Source organism: Rhinoderma darwinii, chromosome 9 (genome assembly GCF_050947455.1).
Source record: "Rhinoderma darwinii isolate aRhiDar2 chromosome 9, aRhiDar2.hap1, whole genome shotgun sequence".
In the NCBI taxonomy this organism is placed as follows: Eukaryota; Metazoa; Chordata; class Amphibia; order Anura; family Rhinodermatidae; genus Rhinoderma; species Rhinoderma darwinii.
Window position 1 is genome coordinate 17,433,858 of NC_134695.1, and position 18,193 is coordinate 17,452,050.

The window sequence follows — 18,193 nt, forward strand, 5'->3', positions numbered from 1 at the left end:
CCTCTGACAGAGCAAAGCAACAGCATGCCAAATGCTGATGTGAACAGGGCCTAACAGAAAATACGCCATATATGTTATTAACCTACAATGCCTCATTGTTTAGCTAAAACTGGGAGATTTTCCTGCAGTCTGTATAAATACCCACAGTAATCTATTCACTATGACTGCTTCTTATCACAGACAAACTCTTAACAGGTTCCCGACCGCTGGCTGTATTTATACGGCCAGCGGTCAGGGTCTCTGAAGTCCGCCGTATAGACTAATTACGGCGGCACTTCAGAGACTGCACGCGCGATCGTGATCTATGCCCTGGCTGTTGCTAACAGCCATGGGCACTGGGCAGAATGTCAGGGGCCAATCTTTTGGCCCCTGAACATGTGATCGCTGTGACAACCAATCACAGTGATCACATGCATTTCTGCGTATAAAACAGTGTGCACGTGATCGCGTGCACACAGCCCTGTGCCCACGCTGTTACCAACAGCTCTGGGCACTGGGCAGAGTATCAGGGACCAATCTGATGGTCCCTGAACATGTGGTCGCTGTGAAAACCTATCACAGCGACCACATTTGTTTTATTTTGACTTTTTTGGCAGCAAATCTCCTGCCTCTTTTCTTCTCCTCAAACATTGTTTCAGTTTGGAGGAGAAGAAGAGACTCGAGAGAATTGCTGCCAGAGGAATACTGTGAAAAAAAAGTGTTAGGCCTCATTTACACGAGCGTGTGCGTTTTGCGTGCGCAAAAGGCACTTGACAGCTCCATGTGTCATCAGTGTATGATGCGCGGCTGCGTGATTTTCGCGCAGCCGCCATCATAGAGATGAGGCTAGTCGACGTCCGTCACTGTCCAGGGTGCTGAAAGAGCAAACTGATCGGCAGTAACTCTCAGCACCCTCGACAGTGAATGCCGAACACAATATACACCAACCTGTGAATAAAATAAAGACGTTCATACTTACCATGAACTTCCTGCTTCCTCCAGTCCGGTCTCCCGGCCGTTGCCTTGGTGACGCGTCCCTCTCGTCATCCGGCCCCACCTCCCAGGATGAGTCCATGTGTCCGCTGCAGCCTGTGATTGGCTGCAGCCTGTGCTTGGCCTGTGATTGGCTGCAGCTGTCACTTGGACTGAATTGTCATCCCGGGGAGGTCAGACTGGAGGAAGAAGCCAGGAGTTATCGGTAAGTCAGAACCTTTTTTTTTTTTTACACGTACATGTATATTGTGATCGGAAGTCACTGTTCAGGGTGCTGAACCAGTTTAACTCTTTCTGCACCGTGGACAGTGACTGTCTCCCGACGTCGCGTACCGAAAAAATTTTGGCCGGGTTCGGTCAAAACGAGTTCGGCCGAACCCAGTGAAGTTCGGTGCGCTCATCTCTAATCTGACACTCCGTTTGGATGTTTGTAAACAGAAAAGCACGTGGTGCTTTTCTGTTTACATTCATCCTTTTGACAGTTCTTGCGCGAATCACGCAGTTCGAACGGAAGTGCTTCCGTGCGGCATGCGTGGTTTTCACGCACCCATTGACTTCAATGGGTGCGTGATGCGCGAAAAACGCACCATTATAGAACAGGTCGTGAGTTTTACGCCACGCACAGCGCAAAATTAACGCATCGTCTGCACTGCCCCATAGAGTAATATAGGTGCGTACGACACGCGTGAAAAGCACGCGCGTATATTACGCTCGTGTAAATGAGGCCTTACACTGTAAAACATTCTCTGTATAGATAGATTTCTATCTATCTATACAATCTATCCATCTATCTATCTATCTATGTTTCTTTCTTTTATTCTATTAGAATAGGCAGGTAGGGAGTATATAATTATATATATCCACATATATATAATATATATAGCAATAGCGGTTTATTTTTTTGTTAGCGGTAGTGTAGATATATATAGCAGTTAGTTTGTGTGTTTTATAAAAAAAAAAAAAAATTTGTTTCGTTAGTGTTAGTGACGTTATGGCGAGGAAGTTCTTTAGCGCCGAGGAGGCATACGCCATGCTGTGGTCTGAGTCGGAGACCGCATCAGAGATGGCGTCAGAGATGGAACCTGTTTTGGGCAGTGACGATGATAGCGTCACTTCAGGTTCATCTTCAGGGGACGTTGTCCCTGATGCAGTTGAAACTGCAGAACATGAAAGCGCAGGACCAAGTAGCGCTGTAGCACGGGACAGCCTGGTCCCTCCAGTCCAGGCTCTTGTATGGGCACCTGCCCCATCTTTTGGGCCTAGAATCCACGGATTTACTGCCACTCCTGGCATAACCGTGGACAATACAAATTTTGCCCAAATGGATTACTTCCATTTATTTATAACGGACGACATCCTAAATCAGATTGTCCACAAAACAAATTTATATGCCACTCAATATATAAGGCAGAAACCTTCATCCACCCATGCCAGAGATTGGACGCCCACCAATTTGCAGGAATTAAAAAAAAATTTGAGGCTCACCCTAAATATGGGTATTGTCAAAAAGCCCTCCATTAGGTCTTACCGGTCAACAAGACACGCCCAAGCCACCCCAGTATATTCTGCAGTAATGCCCAGGTCTCGTTATGAGACAATGCGGTTCCTCCACTTCAATGACAACGCACAGGCCCCCCCAAGTACCGATGCAAACCGGGATTGGTTGTTCAAAATAAGACCGCTAATAAATTCCCTGAATAATTTATTTCTGCAACTCTACACCCCTGAGCAGAATGTAAGCGTGGACGAATCCCTCCTCAACTTCCACGGCAGACTTAGCTTTCGCCAATATCTACCTTCCAAAGGGGAAAGATATGGCGTTAAGCTCTACAAATTGTGTGAAAGCGGGTCAGGATATACCACCGCCTTCAGGATTTATGAAGGGCGGGACCGCCCAATAAATGTTCCTGGATGCCCCCCTGATCTTTCCACCAGCAGTAAGATCGTGTGGGAGATAATGCAGCCTCTGCTTCACAAGGGGTACCACCTGTACTGCGACAATTTTTATTCTAGTGTGTCCCTGTTTAGGCATTTGCATGCTGCAAGGACTGGGGCATGTGGTACAATGCGCAAAAACCGAATTGGTTTTCCACAGCAATTAGTGGGGAAGCGCATGGTAAAGGGGGACTCCTGTGCTTATGCATCTGAAGAATTGCTGGCGGTCAAGTTCAGGGATCGCAAAGATGTGTATGTGCTAAGCACGATTCATACCGCAGGAACAGTGGCAGTGAGGGAAAGAGGGGCAACATCGGACAAGCACAAACCAGTGAGCAGGTCCGAATATAACAAGTACATGGGGGGGGGGGGTGGATTTAAGCGACCAGGTTTTACAGCCCTATTTAGTAAAGCGAAAAACAAAAACCTGGTACAAAAAAGTGGCCATGTATTTGTTACAGGTGGCCATCCACAACTCATTTGTGCTCTACAAGAAAAACAGAGGCAGAGACACATACCTGGATTTCCAGAAGAAAATTATTGAAGGCCTCATATTTGATGTTCAGGACACCCGAGAATGCCCCCAGTCTGAGGATGTCACGCGACTGACTGAAAGACACTTCATCAGTCGGATTCCCTCAACACCAACCAGAAGCAACCCCCAGAAAAAGTGCCGCGTCTGCAGAAAAGACGGGCACCGCAAAGATTCCCGATATTTCTGTCCCTCGCAACCAGGCCTGTGCATTGAGCCATGTTTTAAAAAATACCACACTGTTCTGCATTATTAGATTTTAGTTAATTCGTTGAAAATATATATTTGCCCTACATTACGTTTTTATTTTTCCCCTGATTTTACTCCAAGGGTGAGGGAGGGAATGGGTGGGTGGGGGGTGGATGTCATGTTTGCATATTCTCTAAAGTTCATCTGCTGGAGAGCTCCATTTGCATAAACCTGCAATTTCTTATTTTAGAAAACCCCAAATAATAAATTCCTATTATACCCCTAGATGAATATTTTGGGATTTCTGCTTCAAGAGCAGATATTTTGGAAGTGTTATAGAAACTCTGTTGAGTTTTGTAAAACCAACTTTGAAAAAAGGCGATTTGTGAAATAAGCTTCTTCTATCGTCCGCCCTCCTACTTCTCTATGTGATAAATAAGGCCCACATATTTGGCATCCCCATGCAAGGGAGAAGTGGAAGAATGTGAAAGGAGATGAATTTTGTCCGTGGTCCATACTGTGTGTGAAAAATGCTGGCATAAACTGACGCAATTGCTAAATTCTTGCATTTTTTTCCAATTTTGCCCACTTTAGAGAAAAAAATAAAAATGATATATACTGACAAATGCCACTAAAACAAAGCCCAATCTGTCCTTTAAAAAGAGTGTAAAATTCAAAGATGAACTTTATTCACCTGCAGAGTTCTAGTCATCTAAAGAAGCGCATAGCAAAATTGTAAAATTTGCTCTGGTCATTTAGCTGTAAAACAGCCTAGTCCTTAACCGGTTAAAGGAAGGGTGTCGCGGGAAAAAAAATTTTTAGATCAATTTGCTTTTAGTGTTTTATTTTAAAAAAAAATATTTATTTGTGTGTTTGTGTTTCACTTTTTTTTTTTTTCCAAAACTTTTTCTTCTCTATGGGGGCTGCCATTTTTTTTTCATCTCTGTATATGTCGATTAACGACACATGCAGACATGGAATACGGCACATACAGCCCCATAGAGAATGCGAACAGGAGCCGTTCCATTCACTATGCTGTACGCCGTCTGTGTGGGAACGGCGCATGCGCCGCTCCCACACAGTCGAAATGGAAGGTCTTCGGCCGAGTGACATCCGGCGCCATTTTCTTGTGGACCGGAAGCGGTGGCTGGACAGTAAGATGACTACTTCCGGTCGCGGCTTCCGGACATATGTTCTGAAGCAAGCACTTGGAGTGGAGGGAGCAGACGGAGTGGATGGACCGGAGGGAGCGGCGGCGGCAGGAGCAGGTAAGTTATGTCTGTATATGTTCGTGTTTTAGTGTGTGATTACTACTGTATGTAAACCTACTACACTGTGTGTTCGCTCAAAAAATGGCGGCACACAGTGTAGGAGGTTTGAACATTCAATCCCCTCCTTTCTCCTGGCACTAGCCAGGATAAGGGAGGGGGGATTCTGTGAGCTCACTAGAGCGTGTGTGTTTACACCAAATTTGCAGCATAAAGCAATGTGTTTGCTTTACCACATGCCAATGCTGCAATTTTGGGAATTGCCCCCTCTAGTGACTAGCACAGGGAAATGTTATAAATTAGAATCTAATTTATAATATTTCCTGACTTGTGAAACAATGAAAAAAAATTCTAACAATGTCTAATCATGTATACACTAAGTAAAAAAAATAATTTTCTAGCAACACATTCCCTTTAAGAGGTGGCATAAATTAAGGCGCACCCACAGTGAATATGGAGGCGATCAGGAATTTAGTGAAGATGTACACAGATTTACTGATCTGCCCGTTTGTATATTTTATCTGAAAAGGGAGGTGTATGGCAGCACAGAGGCCGCACTGCTCCCTGTAAAAGTGCCTTATGCCTCCCTGTGTGCAGGATCCTTTAGGTGACGAATATACAGGATACATATAGAGGCGAATACATCCATACATATAAAAACTGTATAAATTGTAGGCATATGAAGGTACAGTAAGGGCCCATACACTTGTACAGAGCCATGTTATTGTACGGAGATTTAATACAGCCGTGTGCACGAGCTCGAAGTCAAACCTTTGCACTCAATATGCTCCCACTTTATAATCTGTAATGTAGGGATCAAAGCTACACAATGTACATCCAGAGCGAACGTCCGTGGATAAGGCGTATATAGCTGCGGACCAAAAGAACACATCCTTTATTACAAAGTCTGAGAACATACTATGCTCATTCTCACACACGGAGTTTCATTTCACTGTTAGGCTGTGCTCACGCTGTGCGTTTTTTGCTATGGTTGATGAGCTCCCAATGAGAGATATAGGAGTTAATTTATTAAAAAAAATAACGCAACAAAAACGCATTGTTAACGCAGCCTATGGCCGGTTTCCCAAGGGTCGAATACGCTGCGTAAAAACTGTGCAGTGTATCGGACATGAAAGCCGCACCTTCTGTTTGAAAAACAGCTGCGGAAGGCAGAACTGGGAGGGAAAATAAAAGTTCACATTTACCCCCGCCTACTTTGTACGTAGTCTGGCCTCCTAAGAAGACATTGCAGGCCATGTGACGCTGCAGCGGTCACATGGGATGCAACGTCATCCCAGGTGGCTGGACTGCAGGAAGAAGGAGAGCGCTCTGGTTAAGTATGTTGTTTTTTTTTCCCTGTGTTCCGATTTTTGCGGCGGAATTGCTGCGATTCTGACGCAAAAGTCGCAACACATGGCTCTCTGTTGCGGCTTTTGCATCCCCATTAAATTTAATGGGGAAAACCCACAACAGAAAAGCAATGAAAGCGCAGCATAAATTGACATGCTGCGGATTTAACCCCTTAATGACCAGCCTTTTTTAGACCTTAATGACCAAGCCATTTTTTAAGTTTTTCCATCGTCGCATTCCAAGAGCTATAACTTTTTTATTTTTGTGTCGACATAGCTGTAGAAGGTCTTGTTTTTTGCGGGACAAGTTGTAATTTTTAATAGCACCATTTTGGGGGACATATTATTTATTGATTAACTTTTATTAACTTTTTTTTTGGGGGGGGGGGGGGGAGAATAGAAAAAAACCTGAAATTTCGCCACTCTTTCGCGTCTTAAATCAACGGCGTTTACCGTGTGATATAAATAACGCAATAACTTTATTCAGCGGGTTGTTACGATTGCAACGATACCAAATTTGTAGAGTTTTTGTATGTTTTACTACTTTTACACAGTAAAAACGTTTTTTTTTATAAATTATTTGTTTTTGTGTCTCCATATTTGAAGAGCTGTAACGTTTTTATTTTTTCGCCGATGCGGTTGTATGAGGGCTTTTTTTTTGCGGGACGACTTGTAGTTTTTATTGGTACCATTTTTGAGTAGAAGCGACTTATTGATCACTTTTTATCACATTTTTTTAAAGTCAGGATTCACAGAAAACAGCAATTTTTCCAGTTTTTTATTACATTTTTTACGGCATTCACCATGCGGGTTAAATAATGTAATAGATTTATAGTGGGGGTCGTTACGGACGCGGCGATACCAAATATGTGTAACTTTTTTACTTTATTTTGTTTTTTAAATAGTAAAGCATTTTGTAAGGGGAAAAGCTGGGTTTTTTTAAATTAAAGAGGCTCTGTCACCAGATTTTGCAGCCCCTATCTGCTATTGCAGCAGATCGGCGCTGCAATGTAGATTACAGTAACGTTTTTATTTTTAAAAAAACTAGCATTTTTGGCCAAGTTATGACCATTTTCGTATTTATGCAAATGAGGCTTGCAAAAGTACAACTGGGCGTGTTGAAAAGTAAAAGTACAACTGGGCGTGTATTATGTGCGTACATCGGGGCGTGTTTACTACTTTTACTAGCTGGGCTTTCTGAAGAGAAGTATCATCCACTTCTCTTCAGAACGCCCAGCTTCTGGCAGTGCAGATCTGTGACGTCACTCACAGGTCCTGCATCGTGTCGGCACCAGAGGCTTCAGTTGATTCTGCAGCAGCATCGGCGTTAGCAGGTAAGTCGATGTAGCTACTTACCTGCAAACGCCGATGCTGCTGCAGAATCATCTGTAGCCTCTGGTGCCGACACGATGCAGGACCTGTGAGTGACGTCACAGATCTGCACTGCCAGAAGCTGGGCGTTCTGAAAAGAAGTGGATGATACTTCTCTTCAGAAAGCCCAGCTAGTAAAAGTAGTAAACACGCCCCGATGTACGCACATAATACACGCCCAGTTGTACTTTTACTTTTCAACACGCCCAGTTGTACTTTTGCAAGCCTCATTTGCATAAATACGAAAATGGTCATAACTTGGCCAAAAATGCTCGTTTTTTAAAAAATAAAAACGTTACTGTAATCTACATTGCAGCGCCGATCTGCTGCAATAGCAGATAGGGGCTGCAAAATCTGGTGACAGAGCCTCTTTAACTTTATTAAACTTTTTTTTTACTTTTTTACTAGTCCCATTAGGGGACTTTAATATGCGATTCTCCGATCGCTATTGTAATACACGGCAATACTTTTGTATTGCAGTGTATTACTGCCTGTCCGTTTAAAACTGACAGGCATCTGCTAGGTCATGCCTCCGGCATGATCTAGCAGGCATTCGCTCCAGGCAGACCTGGGGGCCTTTATTAGGCCCCCGGCTGCCATTAGAGACACAGACACTCGGCGATCGTATTGCCGGGTGTCGGTGTGATGAGAGGGAGCTCCCTCCCTCTCTCCAAAACCACTCAGATGCTGTGCACGCTATTGCGCACCGCATCTGAGGGGTTAAACGGGTGAGATCAATACTAATATCGATCTCACCCGGCAGAGCAGGGACGCCCCCAGCCATCAGCTGCCTCTGGCAGCTGAGAGCAGGGAGATTTGACGCTCCCTGCTCCATTTACTTTATCCTGATGCAGTGCCGTAAAAAGGCATATGCATCAGAATAAAGCCAGTTAGTGGCCGCCGTTAAAAGGCGTATTGGCGGTCACTAACGGGTTAAAGAGGCTGTCACCACATTATAAGTGGCCTATATTGTACATGATGTGGTCGGCGCTGTTATGTAGATTACAGCTGTGTTTTTTATTTAGAAAAACTATCATTTTTGACAGAGTTATGACCTATATTAGCTTTATGCTAATGAGTTTCTGAAAGGACAACTGGGCGTGTTTTACTTTTTGACCAAGTGGGCGTTGTGGAGAGAAGTGTATGACGCTGAGCAATCAGTGACCAATCAGAGTCATACACTGCTCTCCATTCATTTATACAGCACATAGCGATATAGCTATATCGCTATGTGCAGCCACATAAACACACTATAACGTTACTCATGTGTCATGACAATGAATATACATTACCTCCAGCCAGGGCGGGATGTCTATTCAGAATCCTGACACTTCTGTAGCATCTCTGTGATTTACAGCATAGCAGGCGTAGTCTCGCGAGATTACGCTGTAAACTGTCATTTACAGCGAGATCTCGCTGTGCTGTGCTGTAACTCACAGAGAAGTGCAGAGTAGTAGTCAGAATTCTGAAAACACATCACGTCCAGGCTGGAGATAATGTATATTCATTATCTGGACACTGCAGTAACGTTATAGTGTGTGTATGTGGCTGCACATAGCGATATAGCTATATCGCTATGTGCTGTATAAATGAATGGGGAGAAGTGTATGACACTGATTGGTCAGGGTCATACACTTCTCTCCACAACGCCCACTTGGTCATATAGTAAAACACGCCCAGTTGTCCATTGAGAAAGTCATTAGCATAAAACTAAAATAGGTCATAACTCCGTCAAAAATGATCGCTTTTCTAAATAAAAAACACTGCTGTAATCTACATTACAGCGCCGATCACATCATGTACAATATAGGCCACTTATAATGTGGTGACAGAGCCTCTTTAACCCCTTAACGACCAGGCCTATTTTGGCCTTCATGACCAATCATTCTTTTTTATTTTTCTCACCTTCACATTCCAAGAGTTATAACTCTTAGGGTATGTTCACACGGCGGGGGTCCGTAACGGCTGAAATTACGGGGATGTTTCAGCCTGAAAACATCCCCGTAATTTCAGCCGTACCGGCATGTGCAGGCGCTTGAACGCCGCGTCAATTACGGCTGTAATTAGCGCTGCTATTCATTGGAGTCAATGAATAGCGGCTCCAATTACGGCCAAAGAAGTGACAGGTCACTTCTTCTACGCGGGCGTCTATTTACGCGCCGTCATTTGACAGCGGTGCGTAAATATACGCCTCGTGTGAACAGACAAACGTCTGCCCATTGCTTTCAATGGGCAGATGTTTGTCAGCGCTATTGAGGCGCTATTTTCAGACGTAATTCGGGGCAAAAACGCCCGAATTACGTCCGTAAATAGGCCGTGTGAACATACCCTTATTTTTCTGTCAACATAGGCGTATGAGGGCTTGTTTTTTGCGGGACGAGTTGTGTTTTTCAATGGCACCATTTTTTGGTGCATATAATATATTGATTAACTTTTATTAACTTTTTGGGGGGAAGGGAATTGAAAACAAACGATATTCCTGCATTGTTTTAACATAAATACCATGTTACCTTTATTCTATGGGTCGGTGCGATTATGACGATACCACATATGTTTAGGTTTTTTTTGTGTTCTACTACGTTTGCACAATAAAAAACCTTTTAAACAAAAATACATTCTTGCATAACCGCATTCCAAGAGCCATAACTGTATTATTTTTCCGTTGATCTAGCCATATGAGGGCTTGTTTTTTGCGGGACAAGGTGTCGTTTTCATTGTTACTATTTTGGGGTGCATGGCACTTATTGATTAACTTTTATTATATTTTTTTGCTGGGGGAATGCAGAAAAAAAAAGTGATTTTGACGTTGTTTTTAGCGGGTTTTTTGTACGGCGTTCAGTATACCGTTGTATTAACGTGTTAACTTTATTCTTTGTGTTACGATCGCAGCGATACCATATACTTTTCATGTTTGTTTTTACACTTATGGAAAAAAAATGGTTTTATTTTATTTTTACTGTTCACGTTTTTTTTTTTATATACGTTTTTAAAAAAAACTGACTGTTTTTAATTATTTTTTTTAGTCCCACTAGGGGACTTCACCATGCGATCTTCTGATCGCAGATATGCCTGTCAGTGTGAAACTGACAGGCAATCTATTAGGCCATGCCTCTGACATGGCCTAATAGGCATACAGCCAGGGCAGTCCTGGGGGTCTTTGTTAGACACACGGCTGCCATGGCAACCCGTTGGTGGCCGGAGATCGCATTCGCAGGCTGCCGATGGGTGAGCTCTCTCCCTCTGTCAATAGATTTAAATGCTGCGGTCGCTATTGACTGCAGCATTTAATGGGTTAAACGGCTGAGATTGAAGGTTTCTTCAATCTCCGCAGTTGCAGCGGGAGCCCGGCTGTCAGTCATAGCCGGACTCGTGCGGCGATCGTGCGGGCACAGCTTCTGTGCCCGCATGATCTCCATCACGTACATGCGCGAACAGGCTGCATTCCCCGACGTGCTTGTACGTGAAAATGCGGGAAGGGGTTAAATAAAGCACCGCAGGTCAATTTATTAACGTTTGCGCTGCATTTTTTTCCCCCGCAGGATGGGCATGAGATTTTCTTAATCTCAACCACTTTGCTACTACTGTAAATGCTGCAGAATTTCCACGCAGAATTCCGCAGCGTTTATGCTACGTGGGAACCCGGCCTAACAGACAGTAATAACAGCCACCAGTGGTGGTCAATCTCAAAGATTATAGGCTTTTCAGGGGCAGCCCACACATTACATTCCCTCGTTTGCAGCAGAGAGATGACTACCAGCAGATGTCACGCTTTAATATTATCTATTGGGGATAGAGAACCAGCTGAGTGAGTACGGTATCCATATTTCCCCTGCACAATGGTAACACGTTGTTTCTTGAGGTGGATTTTGCTGCAAATGCGATCTCTAAGGCCTCGTTCACATCAGCGTTGGATTCCGTTTGGGGTTTCAATTCGTCCAGAGGAACATAGCTTCCGTTTGCATTACCATGGATTTCAACGGTAATGTTTCCGTTGCAAATGGTTTCTGATTTTTTTTTCTCAAGGAAACAATAGCGTAGTCAACACCGCTATTGATTTCGCAAAAAAACCTTACGGAACAGAAACTGAAGCCATTTGCAACGGAAGCATTACCAGTGAAATCAATGGTAACGCAAACGGAAGCCATGTTCCCCTGACGGAATGGATGTACGGAAACCCCAAACAGAACCCCAGACTGATGTTAACGAGGCGAAAGCCCTGTTCACATCAGCATTGCCCGTCCATTGAGGGGTTCCGTCTGAGGTTTCCGTCAGGTTAACCCCTCAACGGAAAGGCAAACGGAAATCTTAGCCTCCGTTTCCCTCACCATTGATCTCAATGGTGACGGAGACGTTGTTAATGGTTTCCGTTGGTCACCGTTGTGACAGGGTTCCATTGTTTTGACGGAATCTACTGCGCTATTGATTCCGTCAAAACAACGCAACCCTGTCACAACGGTGACCAACGGAAACCATTAACAATGTTTCCGTCACCATTGAGATTAATGGTGAGGGAAACGGAAGCTAAAGTTTCTGCTGAGGGGTTAACTTAATGGAAACCTCCGACGGAAACCCTCAACGGAAGGGCAACGCTGATGTGAACAGGCCCTTAATCACTGCAAAACTGATGCGTTTTTGACGCAATTGTAGCACAAAAAATAAAGACTGATTTAAACATATCCTAAGGGTAGGAACAACACTAGGCAGAACGACTGCAGGTTTTCCACAATAGATTTTGCATAATACAGCAGCAGGAGTTTGGGTGAGATTTGAACAAATGACCTGTGGTGCGGTTTCTGTCGCTGCTCTTGTTTCGGGAGTTTTATTTTCAAATAAAAAAAGTTCATACTTCATCCCCGCCGTAGTCCTAGTGACGTAATCCTCTATTCTGAGCACAGCCCAGCCTCCTGGGAGGATGTTTCATCCCAAGTCACTGCTGCAGTGGTCACATGGATTAGTGTCATCCCAGGAGGCGGGGCCACGTGCAGAAGAGACGCGTCGCCATGACTACGGCAGGGTAAGTATAAACTTTTTTTTCATTATTGCTGCATTATTTACGCAGAAGACATGCCGTCCGAAAAAAACACACCACAATTTGGTGCTGTTTTTTGAACGGAAGTTTGCGAGCGGCTATCTGAGCGGATACACGGTGTAGTTTTACAAAGTGTATCTACCTAGTGTGTTCCTACCCTAATGCCTCACGCACACTAATGTGTTTTTGCGTCCGCAATTCATCCGCAAATATGGATGAATTGCGGACCCATTAATTTCTATGGGTCCGTGCACACGACCGTGGTTTACACGGATCGTGTGGGGGCCGCAATTGCGGACCGTAAAAACTCAGGACAAGTAATTTTACGGTCCGGTCCCATTGAAATAAATGCGCATCTTCTGTGTGCACGGTCCGTGATTGCGGTCGGCCCACGGATGACACTGAGCGGCCAACCGTGCCGTAATTACAGCCCATGCACGCGGCTATGGTCGTGTGCATGAGGCCCAAGGCTTCGTTCACATCTGCGTCAGGGCTCCGGTCTGATGTTCCGTCTGAGCTTTCAGTCAGAACGGAGCCCTGACTGAAACAAACGGAAACCACAGATTTAGCATCACCATTGATTTCAATGAATAATGAGTATTGCTTCCGTCAGAACGACAGAACCCTTGCACGACTGAGACAAACGGAAACCATTTGCACCGGATCTGTGACCAATGAAATCAATGGTGATGCAAACGGAAGGCTATGGTCTCGGTTTGTTTCCATCAGGGCTCCGTTCTGACAGAAACCTAGGTCGGAAATTGAGCCCTGACGCAGATGTGAACAAAGCCTTAGAGTGAAGCGAGACATGGCAGATTGGGGTGCGGAATCTGCATCACAATATCCACAGCAATTTACAGCTACAATACAAGTGGATAAGATTTTCAAACCCCCATCCACATGTAGCGGGAAAAAAAAATATCTTTGATTTTCAAGTCTGTAACGTGCTCACACTTGTCAGTGTGGGCACCAGACAGACAAGCCGCAGATTTTCACCATGGATTTCTCTCTTTGCAACGCGTAGGGTGAAACCCGCGACAAGACGTTGCTGCAGATTCAGAAAATTGTCCGCCAGGTACCGGATTTGCAATAGTGTAAAAAAAAAAAGTCAATATGCTGCAGATTTTCCAATCCGCAAGTGCAGATGGAAAACATGCAGTGTGTTCGCCACGTGTGGCCACCTCTGCGCAGAAGATCGGTCTTATTTACCTTGAATCTGTGGGCAGGTTTGTATGACTATGTATACTAGATGGAGAAGTGGAGCTAGGGGCACCTGTGCACCCCCATTAACCCATTACTGTGCTAGGATGCAGCATAGTACATAAATGATAAAAACGCTAAGAAATGTGCCGCAATGGCAACCAAATGATCCCGGTCCTATAACAACTTCTAAAATCGCACATTGATGACCGGTTAATGATAACTTGTTTAGCAAGATGCAGGACGGTTTAGATATTTATCATTATTTATACAGTGCCAACATATTCCCCAACGCTGCACCAAGACGGCCACCCATCAATCAGCCCCTCCCCCACACTGGCACTCACATCCTATATCAGGCATATGTATCAATGCCAGTAGAACAGCCTCCCCAATGTAACTACATCCAATACAACTTCGGTCGTCTCATTTTGTTGGTATTTGAAAAAGGGCTGTGACTCAAGTCTGCTACTGATTTACTGACATTTACCCCCAGTTTTCAGTCAGGCTCTGTTCACACTTGTCATTTATAACAAAAGCCATGATGCGGTTACTAATCGGTTTTCCAATAGATCCAAATAGACACTGATGGACCTCAATGGACTATTACTAGCAAGGCTAGCGCTGCTGTACTCTTGCTATCAAAACCACCAGAAAGGGAGAAGGAACCACTGACAATGCAAGTGTGAACTGAGTCTTTCCTTGCCCAGTAGCGGTGCCCTATTCCTTAACAGGGGGCACAATACACTACAATTACACACGACATTAGTGATCCCCATGTTGTGCCATGTTCCCAGCACCCTGGTTGTGAAACACTAAACGATGGTCTGACCACTCAGAAATCAGACCCTAGACTTGGAAAACATTTAAAGTTTTATTGTAACCAAACCCTAGAACACCCGCGTCTATTTGTGAGGTATCGGCCTCTGTACTAGAAGTGCAGGTGCCGCTGTAAACACTGCGGTTCTTCCTCATACGCCCCCTGCAGACAGGGCAGGAAATACAACCGTCTGGTGCTGGGCAGAGTACAATATACGGCACCATGCTGCTCAGCCGCGCCGGGATTCGGGTCAGTGCACACTGGTGTGTTTCTATGCGGTTTGCACAGCGACCCTCAGCCAATTATAATGTGCGGACTGTATAGAGAAACGTACGCGCCTCGCCCGCCCTCCCCAGACACTGCTCGCTGTACACCGAAGCTACTTAGGGGCCTTTCTTATGTCCCTAAACGTTGAAAAACCGGTACTCACCGCCCACCCGGTACATATTCGCCGCCATCTTTCTCTCTCCCGCGCACAATAACTCGGGGCGCCGAGTGTGTTTCCGGTGCCCGTGGGGGGTGGGAGAGAAGAAAGGGGGATACTTCCGGTAAGAAGAAGAAGAAGAGGGGGGAAGGACTTCCGGATTAAAAAATAAGGAAAGCTGTTTGGAAGAATTACTTCCGGCGGCGAAGACGAGTAACTACGGAAATACACGAACGTGGTTTAACGGAAATAGCCGAAATTGGCTGATGGCAACGATTAGCTGGCAAAATAGCCAATCAGATGGAAGCAATACAATCACGTGGTCTGTAATAGAAAATCCGTAGTGATGGAGGGTCAGTGTGGGCTGATGCAGCTGCGGGGCTAGTGGATGGCTACGAAGTGTTCGTGAATGTCTGACTCATGTAATGTGTGGCTCAGTACATTTATTCTTCACATTTTCATTCAATACTTACACGGACAGCTCCGGATCATTGTTGCAAGAGCGTGCGCCATTATCACGTCACCAGATATTATTGATGGGGGACGAGACCACCACCAGCGATCGCTAGAACCAGATGTGTAATGACAGGTTCACAGCGCTCCTACCACACTCCAGAGCAGAGCTCACACTCGGCCGGGTACACAGGAGAAATGGGAAGTTGACGGGTCGGATTACTTTTAAATTTGATACAATACAAAATTACTGTTAATCAATTCGTTATTTACGATGCTGACGATGGTTTCTTGTTCGCGTTTTCAGTATTTTTGTTTTTTTATGAACATATTAAAGTGAAAACATGTTAATAATAAAATACGTTGCACTATGCTGCCCAGAAGTGAAAACACTCTAAAACAGCCTAAAAACAGAAAGCTGGCACAAAGATGGGCATCAAAGTGGACAATGCAAAGTGTGATGTATAGGGTTAAATGACTTTGGGCCGCTGATATCACACTGCCAACATACGGAGAGGGATGCCCCGCGTTAAAATCAGTTTGAGATCAGCCTGGCCAGAACAGGTTCTGGGCATGAAAGCTGGCATAAAAGTGGGCAAATTGAACATTTTTCCAGACTTGAATAAGTAACTGATATTTTTGAAGGGTTAAATGACTTTGGGCCACTGATCTCACACTGCCAACATACAGAGAGGGATGCCCTGCGTTAAAATCAGTTTGAGATCAGCCTGGCCCGAATAGGTTCTAAGCATGAAAGCTGGCATCAAAATGGGTAGACAGACACTTTTTACAGATTTGAACAAGTAACTGGTGTTTTTAAAGGGTTAAATGAATTTGGGCCATTCATTTCACACTGCCAACATACATGAGAAAATGTCCCTCATCAAAATCAGTTGAGATCAGCCTGGCCCGAACAGGTTCTGGGCATAAAAGCTGGCATCAAAGTGGGTAGACGGATACATTTTCCAGATTTGAATAAGTAACTCATGTTTTTGAAGGTTTAAATGAGTTTGGGCTGCTGATCTCACACTGCCAACATACAGAGAAGGATGACCCGCATCAAAATCAGTCGGGATTAGTCTGGCCCGAACAGTTTCTGGGCATGAAAGCTGGCATCAAAGTGGGTAGACGGACACTTTTACCAAATTTGAATAAGTAACTGGTATTTTTAAAGGGTTAAATGACTTTGGCCCACACAATTCACACTGCCAACATACAGAGAGAAATGACACGCATCAAAATCAGTTGAGATCAGCCTGGCCCGAACAGGTTCTGGGCATGAAAGCTGGCATCTAAGTGGGCAAATTGACTATTTTTCCAGATTTGAATAAGTAACTGGTTATTGAAGGGTTAAATGACTTTGGGCCACTGATCTCACACTGCCAACATACAGTGAGGGATACCCTGCATCAAAATCAGTCGAGATCTGCCTGGCCCAAACAGGTTCTGGGCATGAAAGCTGGCATCAAAGTGGGTTCACGGACACTTTTTCCAGATTTGAATAAGTAACTGTTATTTTTAAAGGGTTAAATTACTTTAGGCCACACAATTCACACTGCCAACATACAGAAAGAAATGACACGCATCAAAATCGGTTGAGATTAGCCTGGCCTGAACAGGTTCTGGGCATGAAAGCTGCCATTAAAGTGGGTAGATGGACATTTTTTACTGATTTGAATAAGTAACTGGTGTTTTTAAGGGGTTAAATGACTTTGGGCCACTGATCTCACACTGCCAACATACAGAGAGAAATGACACGCATCAAAATCAGTTGAGATCAGCCTGGCCCGAACAGGTTCTGGGCATGAAAGCTGGCATCAGTGGGCAAATTGACTATTTTTCAGGATTTGAATAAATAACTGATGTTTTTCAAGGGTTAAATGACTTTATGCCACTGATCTCACACTGCCAACATACAGAGAGGGATGCCTAGCATCAAAATCACTCAAGATCAGCCCGGCCAGAACAGGTTCTGGGCATGAAAGCTGGCATGAAATTGGGCAAATTGAACATTTTTCCAGATTTGAATAAGTAACTGATGTTTTTAAAGGGTTAAATGACTTTGGGCCACTGATCTCACACTGCCAACATACAGAGAGGGATGCCCGCATCAAAATCAGTCGAGATTAGCCTGGCCCGAACAGGTTCTGGGCATGAAAGTTGGCATCAAAGTGGGTAGACGGACACATTTTTCAGATTTGAATAAGTAACTCATGTTTTTGAAGGGTTAAATGACTTTGAGCCACTCATTTCACACTGCCAACATACAGAGAGAAATGACATGCATCAAAATCAGTTGAGATCAGCCTGGCCCGAACAGGTTCTGGGCATGAAAGCTGGCATCAACGTGGGCAAATTGACAATTTTTCCAGATTTGAATAAGTAACTGATGTTTTTGAAGGTTTAAATGACTTTGGGCTGCTGATCTCACACTGCCAACATACAGAGAGGGATGACCCGCATCAAAATCACTCGAGATCAGCCTGGCCCAAACAGGTTCTGGGCATGAAAGCTGGCATCAAAGTGGGTAGACGGACACTTTTTCCAGATTTGAATAAGTAACTGTTATTTTTAAAGGGTTAAATTACTTTAGGCCACACAATTCACACTGCCAACATACAGAGAGAAATGACACGCATCAAAATCGGTTG

At 44.4% G+C, this 18,193-nt stretch overlaps 1 protein-coding gene across 1 annotated transcript in view; it reads right to left on the minus strand.

The window, feature by feature from the left end:
- The window catches only part of MTA2 (metastasis associated 1 family member 2), a 70,570-nt gene extending 55,307 nt beyond the window's left edge, over positions 1-15,263 (minus strand). The window contains exon 1 of the mRNA XM_075837315.1: positions 15,096-15,263. Coding sequence (XP_075693430.1) covers positions 15,096-15,123 — 28 coding nt within the window. The 5' untranslated portion in view covers positions 15,124-15,263. The remainder of the gene's footprint in view (positions 1-15,095) is intronic.
- Between the last annotated feature and the right edge of the window lie 2,930 nt (positions 15,264-18,193).